At 39.4% G+C, this 12,392-nt stretch overlaps 1 protein-coding gene across 5 annotated transcripts in view; it reads right to left on the bottom strand.

The window, feature by feature from the left end:
* The window catches only part of WDR59 (WD repeat domain 59), a 95,617-nt gene that overhangs the window by 46,313 nt on the left and 36,912 nt on the right, over positions 1–12,392 (bottom strand). For all 5 annotated transcript variants that reach the window (XM_023514076.1, XM_023514074.1, XM_023514075.1 and 2 more), the window contains exons 8-9: positions 10,962–11,078; positions 1,740–1,817 (exon numbers count right to left, since the gene is read on the bottom strand). In XM_023514076.1, coding sequence (XP_023369844.1) covers positions 1,740–1,817; positions 10,962–11,078 — 195 coding nt within the window. The remainder of the gene's footprint in view (positions 1–1,739; positions 1,818–10,961; positions 11,079–12,392) is intronic.

The raw sequence follows: 12,392 nt of genomic DNA, 5'->3' as shown, positions 1-12,392 counted from the left end.
CCCACCCCCCATCACCCTCCACATCACCCTCCACATCTCCATCCCCATCACCCTCCACATCTCCATCCACATCTCCATCCCCATCACCATCCACATCACCCTCCACATCTCCATCCCCATCACCCTCCACATCTCCATCCCCATTACTATCCACATCTCCATCCCCATCACCCTCCACATCTCCATCCCCATTACTATCCACATCTCCATCTCCATCACCATCCACATCTCCATCCCCATCTACATCTCCATCCCTATCACCCTCCACATCTCCATCCTCACCTCTATTCACATCTCCATCCCCATCACCATCCATATCACCATCCACATCTCCATCCACATGGAGCACCACCTCCCCACTGCCCTGAATACCACAACCATTCAAAGGAAAACTTTGTTAACTTCAGGATTGACAAGTTTTACTTAACAACACCCAATCTGCTAGGTAGCTAAAGAACTCATTGGGTTGATAATTAGACTCTGTTTTTTAAGGAATAAACCATAGGCACCTAAAAGCACATTTATTTTCACCTTCTCTTCTGGCAGCACTCCTGACTTTTGTGTTTATTTTTTAAAGCAAACACATTAATCCAGAGAAGTATGTTAATTTGGAAGAAGAGTGTCTGATTTCTTGGTAAGTGACTCCAGATACAAAAGCAACTTAAAACTCAAATTACCTTCTTTGTTCCATGATGCCCCAGGGTGACAGCCTAATGTATAAAGGTAGCTTTATTCATCCCTGTGCTTACTTTCAAATTGACATTAAAGGAAATATATTATTTCCAATCAGCAGCTATCTATGTGGCAATGAAAAAATTGCTGGAAGGTTGATAATAGCCTACTCTGTCTATTTGTAGCATTCTCTGATTTATAAAGCACATTCTTATACAATATTTCCAAAGGAAGGCAGATTGTGAATGTACTAAATGCTACTGAATTGTACGCTTTAAAGTGGTGAATTTCATCACAATTTTTAAAAAAAGGAAGGCATAGTAAAAACTATTATTCATATTCTACAGAGGAGGAAATTTCTGCACAAAACCATCAAGTAGCTGGCCCAAGGCCACACAAATATTAAGTAGTGAGCTGGGTCCCCCAACCCAGGTCTTCTGAATCTAAAGCCAGAGTTCTTTCCGCCACCATTCACTAACTTCAACCCTCTCCACATTCCCCCCATGCGCCCTCCTGTCCTACCATTAGTGAATGACTTTACCCAGGCTAGCTTCTCCATCAAGCTTTGGTCAACAATTTGAATGTAGATACCTACCCATCATTCCAAGAACACATTTTAGTTTTTATTTTTTTTAAGACAGAGTCTCACTATGTCACCCTTGATAGAGTGCTATGGCGTCATAACTCACAGCAACCTCAAACTCAGGCTTAAGTGATTTTCTTGCCTCAGCCTGCCAAGGAGTTGGGACTATAGGTGCTTGCCACAAAGCCCAGTTATTTTTTTGTTGCAGTTATGTTGTTGTTGCTTAGCAGGCCCAGGCTGGGTTTGAACCTGCCAACCCCAGTGTATGTGGCCAGCCCCCTAACCACTGAGCTGCAGGCGCCGAGCCAAGAACACATTTTAAATAGTTAGCATCTATGCAATCATTATCACATTTGTTTCATCCCTAAGCCAAGACAGAAAGAGAAAAGTGCTTCACAAAGAAAATAAGAGAAAAGGTCCTGGGCTCCTTGTGTCTGGATCACCAAGAGGAAGTTTCCTGGCAGGAGGTGGGGTGGTTGCTCACCGTGTATCTGGCCTTCCAGACAGGCACCTGGCAAGGGAGAATATTGAGGTATTTCCGAGGCTGGCGGTAATCCCAGAACTAGAAGAAAGGAAGATCATTTGTGAAATAAATGCCATTCAAAAAACTCAACTATTGAGATAAGCACACAGCCTTCAAATTCATTGCTTTTTGTCCTCTAAAGATACATTTCAATGGTGTTTTTTTAGTTCAGCCTCCATAATCACACTGTGACAGAGACATAAAGAAACCTTCCTTTCCATTTATAAACATCACAGGGGAATTTCTGAACATTATGAAGACCACCAATTGGGGCAGGTCACTGTCAAAAAGGCCTGCCTATGAAACCACCTTCGCAGCTGCAAGGTTAAAGTGATAGTTTTAATCCTGTATCACTTTTACACTATATGGACAATTTAACTAATAACACTGGCTAAAATGTCTTGCCTACTTACTGCATTTCAAACATATATTTAGAGCTTTCGGGTTTTTGTTCCGTTTAACCACATAAAGGAGGTTGTTAATCTCTTTTTCAAACGTAGAGGGGAAATTACTAAACATTCTAACCTGCCCAAGGTCACAAGGAAAATGGCAGCTGTGTGAGAATCTGGACACCAGTCCATTCGAGTACATACTCATTTGGCCACTCCAGCACATGAAGTGTGGTAAGTGTGGTACTTGAAGTTGCGGAGTACACAAAGGTAGTTTGAGTTTTGTGAACCAGATAAAAACTCTACTGTAGAGATACCTCTGCCTCTAAGGTAAAAGACAAACACACTTAGAGCTCTAGCACTTGTTACAAAAGAGGAAAGGGCAGCACGCTAAAGGCAGGAAAAACAAGATCGAAACTCTGATGACAGGGCCAGGTGCAGTGGTACACGCCTATAGTTCCAACTACTCGGGAGGCTGAGGTGGGTGGATCACTTGAGCCCAGGAGTTCAAGGTTTCAGAATGCAATGATCCTTCCTGGGAATCACTGCACACTAGCTTGGACAACATGACACTGTCTCTAAAAATAATAATAAAAAATGACATAAAAATAGATGACAGGAACCACTCTGGTAATCAATTTGTCAATTTCTTAAAAAGTTAAAAGTACACATGCAATATGACCCAATATTCCACTTCAACATATTTGCTCTAGAAAATAGAAAACTTTTGTTCACACAAAACCCTCTATGTGAATGTTTACAGCAGTCTATTCACAATCCCCCAAATAGAAAATAGCCCAAATGTCCTCCAATGGGTCAACAGAAAAGAAAATGTGGCCTATCCATGTAAGAGAATACTAGTCAGTAATAAAAAGTCTATTTACTTTTGATTCTTAAAACATCTTTGATAAATCTCAAAGGCATTATGCTGACTGGAAGACGCTAACTTCAAAAGGTTACTAGTAACATGATTCCATTTAAACGGTATTCTCCCCAAAACAGACCTATAGCAATAGAGACTAGATCAGGGGTTGATAAGAGTTAGGAGTGGAGGGTGGCTCCTGTGGCTCAGTAAGTAGGACGATGGTTCCATATACTGAGGGTGGTATGTTCGAACATGGCCCGGGCCAAATTGCAACAACAACAAAAAAATAGCTGGGCGTTGTGGTGGGCACCTGTAATCCCAGCTACTACTCGGGAGGCTGAAGCAAGAGAATCCTCTAAGCCCAAGAGCTGGAAGTTACTATGAACTGTGACGCCACAGCACTCTACTGAGGGGGACAAACTGAGACTCTGTCTCTAAAAAAAAAGAAGAGTTAGGAGTGGAAAGGAGTGTAACACGAGGTAGTTATTGAGGGTTATGGAACTGTTCTATACCCTGACTGTAGTGGCAGTTATGTGAAACTCTACAATTGTTAAATTTCACAGATTTTTTTAAGTCTATAATTTTTTAAAAAAGGTAAGCACCTACAGTGCATCTTACAAGGGTACATGTGAAATTTACTAGGTGCAGAATATAACTATCTTAACACAATAACTAAGAAAATGCTGTTTTCTTAGGCTGTGTTGACCAGTTTGATGAAACATTTCAAACTGTATATAAAACCAGCACATTGTACCTCATGATTGCATTAATGTACACAGCTATGATTTAATAAAAAATAAAAAGACAAGAGAAAAAGACATACTATGCTACAAAGGGATACAGATGATAGGGGACAACTATCACTCTCTATCCTTTATTTCTATTGCCTCTGGCCTACCTGCCTGCTTTAGAGCAGGAAAAGAGATTTCCCATAGGTTTTGCTTGGTTTATGCAATAATTTTGTGAATAAGCTTGACTGGAAATGGAAATGGCTTGTCTAGAGTTTCATTATCTTCTTAAAAAATCTAAAGAGTTCCAAGTGGAAAACTTTCTTCATCTCTCAAAAGAGAATTGGGATATCCAAAAGAAACAAACAAATGATCCAAGTTGAGATGTGACAGGAGTATCTCATGTGTCAACAAGGTAATAAATCTTAACAGTTTTTTTTTATTATTAACCTACCATATGAACGAATACTACAGAACATAGCACATAATGAATGGTATACATCGAGCTATAAATCCTTGAGTTCCCCAGCTCAGGGAGATAAAGAGTTAAGTTTCTTTCACTGTCGTAGCGCCACAAGGGTGTGCTCAATAATTTCTAACACAGTGTGCTTTTCCCTACTTCTAAAAAAAAGAGAATTAATCAATTCGATTAGATGATTTGTTAAATTTAATGTCATTCCTATTTTGATTCATTATTAGAACTAATAACCGGGTTAAACTTAAGAATTTCTAGAAAAAAAGTTCAAACTTTTTTTTTTTTTTGCAGTTTGTGGCCGGGGCTGGGTTTGAACCCACCACCTCCGGCAAGTGGGGCCGATGCCTTACTCCTTTGAACCACAGGCGCCGCCCAAAAAGGTCAAACTTTTAATGCTTTAGATATGCTGCTTTTTTTTTTTTTTTTTTTTTTTTTTTTTTTGAGACAGACCCTCAAGCTATCCCCTGGGTAGAGTGCCATGGCATCACGCTCACAGCAACCTCCAACTCCTGGGTTCAAGCGAGTCTCCTGCCTCAGCCTCCCAAGTAGCTGGGACCACAGGCACCCGCCACAGCGCCTGGCCATTTCTTGGTTGCAGTCATCACCGTTGTTTGGCGGGCCCGGGCTGGGGACTTGAACCCGCCACCCTAGGTGTATGTGGCTAGCGCCTCAGCCACCTGAGCCACAGGCGCCGAGCCTAGATATGCTGCTTTTTTAAAAAGTCTCAAATGTTTAGTGAAGCTATATAGCTAAGGAGAAAAATAATTAGCAGTGAGTTGAATTAATGGCCATAGATGTTTGAACACAAAATAAAAAACTTGACAACAGAGGAAAAAAGCAAAAAGCAAAAATAATTTCAATACTTAAAAACAAACTTTATAAAGTTTTTTTTTAAAAATCAGTATATAAATTTAGAAAAAAGTGCAGGGAATGTTCTTTTCTTTTTTTTTGAGACAGAGCCTCAAGCTGTCCCCCTGGGTAGAGTGCCGTAGCATCACAGCTCACAGCAACCTCCAACTCCTGGGCTCAAGCGATTCTCCTGCCTCAGCCTCCCAAGTAGCTGGGACTACAGGCACCCACCACATCTGGCTATTTTGTTGGTTGCAGCTGTCATTGTTGTTTGGTGGGCTCTGGGCTGGATTCGAACCTGCCAGCTCAAGTGTATGTGGCTGGCACCTCAGCCCCTTGAGCTACAGGCGCTGAGCCCAGGGAATATTCTTAATGAAGATGAATCCCTGGACAAATGAGACGTATAGTTTGATAATTGGGTTTATAAATAGCCATGTGTCTTTCCCTGACTTTTTCACAGTGTAAATATTGATATGAATATACTATTCTAACTTAAATAAGGCTTGGATTTATTTCCTCATGGAAAGCTTAATTAATTTAAACTTCCTGAATTGCATAAACTGCTTTTATGAGTTATCAACATTTCAACAAAATGTTTAAAATTATACAAATGTAAAAAAATACATTAAACTGAATGAAATTAACTGATGCTGCTTTTATAAAAAGTGGTGTTGCTTAATTGAACAGAAAAGGTCTTTGAAGTAAAAAAGAAAAAAAACTTTTTATAATACCAAAAATCATAACATAATACTAAAAACTCCACTCCAGTAATCAGGTAAATGTGTTTAATATCTTTCTAGAAAACTCTAGACATTAACTTTTGTTTCTCTCTGTTATACTATCAACTTAAATTGTAATTTGAAAATACTTAACTATAAGACCTTGGACTAAAATTAATTAGAATAACTTTTATACTTGATCTTAGCCAAAAGGCCGAGAAGTGATTAGAGTAACTTTTAAATATGTGAATAACTTCCAAGTAAAATTAAGAAAAGTTTCTAAAAATTGGGTTATAAAACATAATTTTTATACATACACATCTTTAACCTTATTTTAATACTTTATTGATTGCCCAACTGTTAATACATTGAAAGAATTTACAAATACCTTTTGATCACTTTAGTATACGTCTGCTCTTTTAAGAATACCAAATATTATCTATGATTATCTAAGGATATGTATGCAAGGTAACATGCTTCTTGCTTTTCAAGGAGAGAGTCATTTTGTCCTATACATGTCAACAAAGTCAGCTGAAGGTTATAGATTTTCTTGTAAATGGAAAAGACTTGCAGAAACGCCTTTTCTGCAAAGCATTACCTGGATGGCAAACAAAAGGTCTAAAACTGAAATGTAGTTTTCTTTCTGTTCAAACAACTGATTTGGGGGTATACAGATTGTTCACAACAGTAAAATAGTAAAAATGTGTAAAAACTTAGTCTACACCTAGAGAGCAGGGATTTTTATATCAGCAAAATACTGTTACTTTTTGTTTTTCATGATGCTCGTGAATCTTTTCTTAAACAAGTCTTTTAAAAAAAAAAAACATTCCTAATAATTTGTTACTTACTGCTATATTTAATCCCACTGCATATCAAGGCCATAATCATGTCTTTCCTTTACAACCTTATGATTTATGCTGAAAACTCATTTCTTCTGACAAATCTTCTTTGGCTAAATTCAGGCTCTATGTTCAAAATCCTAAAATTGTCAAGATGTCTTTTCCACAGAGACTATTATTTTGGGTTTCCCAGATGGCCGCAGGGCAAACTATAATCCTGCCCCCCTCCCCCCAATTTATAAAAGGAAGGATACTCAAAATAATCAGGTCTCCTTGGCATTCTCCAGATTTTCAATTGGTTCAACACCTTATGAATGCTGCTTGTTATCAAGCCCAAAATACGTGAAACATTAGCAAATAAAAGAGTTCAATTTACCTACCTCGATTATATACAAAGTAAAATGTTAATACGTGAATGCATTTCAGCAACTGTTTACCTTTCAGTTTGGCTAGAAGCATATTGGTGTCCATGTGCAAACACTGGCAAGATAACTGTTAACAAAAATAATCCTCTTAAGAAAAGAAAAGATCCCTGAGAATTTGAGAGGTTATTTTAAATTAAAAAAAAAAGAAAGAAAGATTTTGTTTCTAGATAGAAATACATTCACCAATTGGTAACAATGGCAGCATATGATTTATGGGATAAATTAGAGGATCTTGGAGATTTGACAAAGTAAGAATAACATGTTCTTATTCTCTAAGGCAGTCTTATGAAATGATTGTGTGTACGTGCAGCTAGGACTTCTTTCTGTTTCAATCCGATATAGAGGTTATTATAAATTAACCAAAGCCATTCCATCCTTCCATTCATAGGCGATTTTTGCTTTGTCCTTAGCCTTGACAGTGAGCTCCTGCTTATAAGCTATAAATCAGAAAGTAAGTCTTCTGAAGAAACAGCAGAAGAGCCTCAGTCAAAAAAGAACCAGGTTGGCCAGGCAAGGTGGGTCAAGCCTGTAATCCTAATATTCTGGGAGGCCGAAGTGGGCAGATGGCTTGAGCTCAGCAGTTTCAGGCCAGCCTAAGCCAAGAGTAAGACCCCATCTCTACTAAAAATAGAAAAAACTAGCCAGGTATCATGGTGGGGGGGGGCACCTGTTGTCTCAGCTACTCAGGAGGATGAAATAGGAAGAGCTCTTGAGCCCACGAGTTTGAGTTGCTGTGAGCTATGATGACACCATGGCATTCTACCTAGGGCAACAGAGTGAGACACTGTCTAAAAAAAATAAAAGAAAGAAAGAATGAGCCAGGCCCTCTTGACTGTTGACACCACAGGAGACAGGCTCTTAGGTACATGCTTCTCAGGGAGGCTGACCCTTTCTCATGGGCAGCTACACGCCTGCTGGAATGGACCAAAGGACTGTGGCAGCATTTGTAGGATTCCATTAGTCTAAAAGGCAGCAATTTTGTGAAATAGACTGTTTAACCCAAGATCAGGAAAAAAAGTATTAACTATCTAAAATGATAAGAATGCATTTCATTGTGGTTAATATTCTATTTTTAAGAGCCATATGAGAAAAACCCCTTTCTTTTTTATTACCTATCTCTAAACCACAACTGTTTCACAGTTAAACAATTTACAAACTGAAACGAAACACTCATCCAGTGTTACTTTAGTCCAGCTGACCCCTTAGAATTCAAAAAATGAAAATATAATGAAAACTATTATTACACATGACAAGCTAATAATAAATTGTCAGGTCATCATAATAATGATGATCGTGTGGGGGAAAAAAACACATGTTGGTCCTTATCTATAAATTAACTAAAAATAATAGTCGATTGTTATACAAAGTGCCTTTACTAAATTCCTTTTTTTTTTTTTTTAAAGACAGAGTCTCACCGTGGCATCACAGCTCACAGCAACCTCAAACTCTTGGGCTTAAGTGATTCTCCTGCCTCAGCCTCCTGAGTAGCTGGGCCTACAGGCACCCACCACAATGCCTGGTTATTTTTTGGTTGCAGTTGTCATTGTTGTCTAGCAGGCCCAAGCTGGGCTCAAACCCACCAGCCTCAGTGTATGTGGCCAGCACCCTACTCACTGAGCTACAGGTGCTGAGCCTATATTGCTTTATTTTTTATGATTGTGTTATTTACCTACATTCAATAAAAATTATTTTCTTTCAGATCGGTGCCTGTAGGTCAGTGGCTAGTGCCACATACACCAGAGGTGGCAGGTTCAAACCCAGCCCGGGCCTGCCAAACAACGACAACTACAACCAAAAAATAGCCAGGCCTTGTGACGGGTACCGGTAGTCCCAGCTACTTGGGAGGTGGAAGCAAGAGAATCACTTAAGCCCAAGAGTTTGAGGTTGCTGTGAGTTGTGACACCACAGCACTCTACTGAGGATAACATAATGAGACTCTGTCTCAAAAAAAAAAAAATTATTTTCTTTCCTTCCAAGGTATAGTTAGAATAAACCAATGCAAAATATCTCATTTCATTCACAAGCTAAGCCTGCTAGTAAGGAATAAAAACTGCTTTATATGCAGAAATGATGCCTAGAAAGTCCTCCCAGGAAAGTGGCTGTTACCTGCTTTACTGCCTATGAAATCCTAGCTTAAGGTGGGAAAGATGTCACTGCATATCAGCAAAGCTTGGGGATCTTGGGCAGCGCCTGTGGCTCAAGGAGTAGGGTGCCAGCCCCATATACCAGTGGTGGTGGGTTCAAGCCCAGCCCTGGCCAAAATTGAAAAAAAAAAAAAAAACAACCCTAGATAATTTCTGGTTCCTGAACTTGAGAGAAAAGCTGATTGAGGTGTGGTGACAAAAACACAAATGCAACATGAACAAACCTACAAAAAAGCCAACTCTGGTGCATAAGAATAAATTACAACCCCCAGGGATTTACAAACCTCAAGATAGAAGTTAACTTTTAAGCCTGAGTGTATGACTCTAGTTTTGCTAATTACACCAAAAAAAAAGTCATACATGCCTAAGCAAACATAAAAAAGGATTAAGTAGATACTACTAAATCCCCAAATTGCAAAACCAACTTCTGTGGTCAAATCCGTATCCTTAGGGACAGAGTCTTAACCACAAGGAGGAACTACTTGACCAAAGATGACTCTGCCCTGCCATTATTCTGCTCAAGGATACACATCCCATACCATAATCAGAGAGTAAAGATAAACAAGAAATGCTGTACAGCCAGGCGTAATGGCTTGTGCCTGTAATCCTAGCACTGTGAGGTCCATGCACAAGGATGCACTTGAGCCCAAGAGATGGAGACCAGCCTGGGCAACACAGCACAACCTCATCTCTACAAAAAGTTTAAAAATTAGCCAGGCACAGAGGCATGTGCCTGTAGTCCCACCTGTTAGGAAACCCGAGGCTGAAGGATTGGTTGAGCCCAAGAGTTTAGGGTTGCAATGAACTCCAGCCTGGGCAACAGAGGGAGACCTTGCCTCTCAAAAAAAAAAAAAAAAAAAGAAAGAAAGAAAGAAAGAAAAACAAAACCAAGTGTTCGGCGCCTGTGGCTCAAGCAGCTAAGGTGCCAGCCACATACACCTGAGCTGGCGGATTCAAATCTAGCCCGGGCCCACCAAACAATAATGACAGCTGCAACCAAAAAATAGCCGGGTGTTGTGGCAGGCGCCTGTAGTCCCAGCTACTTGGGAGGCAGAGGCAGGAGAATCGCTTGAGCCAGGAGTTAGAGGTTGCTGTGAGCTGTCATGCTACAGTACTTTATCCAGGGTGATAGCTTGAGGTTCCATCTCAAAAAAAAAAAAAAAAGCCCCAAAATGCTGTACTCTGAGATAAACCAAAAACATTAGAGTCACTAAAACACATAAAGCCTTGTACATTTCCTGTAAATTAGAGAATCCCTCCAAAAACAACTCCTTCCTTGACTCTTACAATACTGATATCTATCTGAAAGTGCCATAGCTTTTGAGACATAATAATGAGGTGAGGAAACTATTTTTCCACCATGAACAGACTAATTATGAACATGGCAGGTAACCTTACTAATACTGTGGGGAATAATGGTTTCCCCCACTTTCTCCAAACATCTCCTTTACTCGTATCTTTGTTGTGTATGACTGACTTCCTCGCAACTTCTCTGCAAGTAAACTTCCTTTCTAAATGCGTTTTTGTCTCTGACTTCCTTTCTGAACAAATTCTAAGAGGCCTATCGATTGGATAGATGCTATGACATCATTCTGCTATCATAACATAGCCAGGTTTCCTTGCTCAGCTCTCCAAGAAGCATCCGTACCCATGAAACACAAATACTATGTTAACGTGCTATAGCTTTCCTTCCAAAGTGCATCCCTGACACATCCCAAACACAGCTCCTCCTCCCACGGACACCACTCACCTTGACAGAGTTGTCTTGACTGGAGGTAGCAAGAATGTGCTCACTGTCTGGGTGCCAGTCCAGGCCATGGATTTTGGAGAGGTGGGCTGCTAAGTACTCCACTGCTGTACTGGGTTTCTGCAAAAGATTAGCACTGAGTGTTAACCAATATAGAAAGAACTCATTGTCTACCACGGAACAGTCTGCTGGCTGCTGAGTGGGGATACAAAAATACTACCAGAGTCTGTCTTTACCCTTCTAAAATGCCACCTTGCTTTGTTTAAGCCAAACAAAATAATACCAAAAGACTTATCCAGCTTTTCCTATGCTCTGTACATGGGCCTGTGAGCCTAACTGCTTCTTGCTCCTGCCTGCTGCACAATTCCTATGGAGGATACAAGGAGGGAGTATTTTCACCCTTAAATAGTGCAACGTGACAATTTCCACACCCTTTCCTCACAATCACCCAAGAAGAGAGGTCAAGACATCTCAAGAGACCCAACCACAATCAAGAGCATAAAAGCATCAATCTTCACAGGATAGAACACTAAGATCCCAAAGAAGAATGGACACACATTACAAAAGAAAACAACACAAAATCAATATGCATATGAACAGGAACAAACTCAGAAGGAAACCTCAGAAATATACAATAAAAAAGATTTTTTAAGCTACCAAATTGGAATATATTTGTTAATAATACTCAATGCTATTGAGGTTGGTTTTATCACTGCTGGTGTAAAACTTTTATACAACTTTTCTGGGGAAAAAAATGGCATTATAGACACATTATAGAAAAAATGGCATTATTCCCTTTCTTAAGGGAATAATCCACAAGAAGCTTTAGATACAAAAAATGTTCATCTCGGTATTATTTGAAACACTAGAAAATCAGAAGCAACCTAAGTAATTAATAAGTGAGGAACAATAAAACTTAATCAATTATACTACAACTATGCGATATAATAGGATATAATCACAAAAAGTTACATTTAGAAAGAGCGTATAACATGGTGATGATGTATTTGTTATAATATCAAATGACCAAAAAAACCCCACATAACTATGTGCATAATATAACAAATCAAGTTTTAAAAAAGATGTAGGGAAAGAAAACAACAAAATGTTGGCATTTGTCTCTAGGTAGTAGAATCACGAATGATTTTTATTTATTCACTTGTATTTTCTATAAAGAGCACGTACTACTTCTATAGTTAGCATTGGTCTGAGATTAGGAGTACAGTCTCCAGAACCAGCCTCCCTGAGTTCAAATCCTGGTAGCAAATTGTGACTCAGTTTATTTATCTATAGAACAGGGATAATAAGGGTACCTACTTTACAGGCTGGTTATAAAGAAATTAACATTAGCTTTAGGCTCAGCGCCTATGGCTCAAGCTGCTAAGGCGCCAGCCACATATACCTAAGGTGGCGGGTTTGAATCCAGCCCGGGCC

This window comes from Otolemur garnettii, unplaced genomic scaffold, assembly GCF_000181295.1.
Source record: "Otolemur garnettii isolate 467f Iridium unplaced genomic scaffold, OtoGar3 scaffold00047, whole genome shotgun sequence".
Lineage (NCBI taxonomy): Eukaryota > Metazoa > Chordata > Mammalia > Primates > Galagidae > Otolemur > Otolemur garnettii.
Note: the sequence above shows the minus strand (reverse complement) of the source record. Positions and strands in the feature narration are given on the sequence as shown.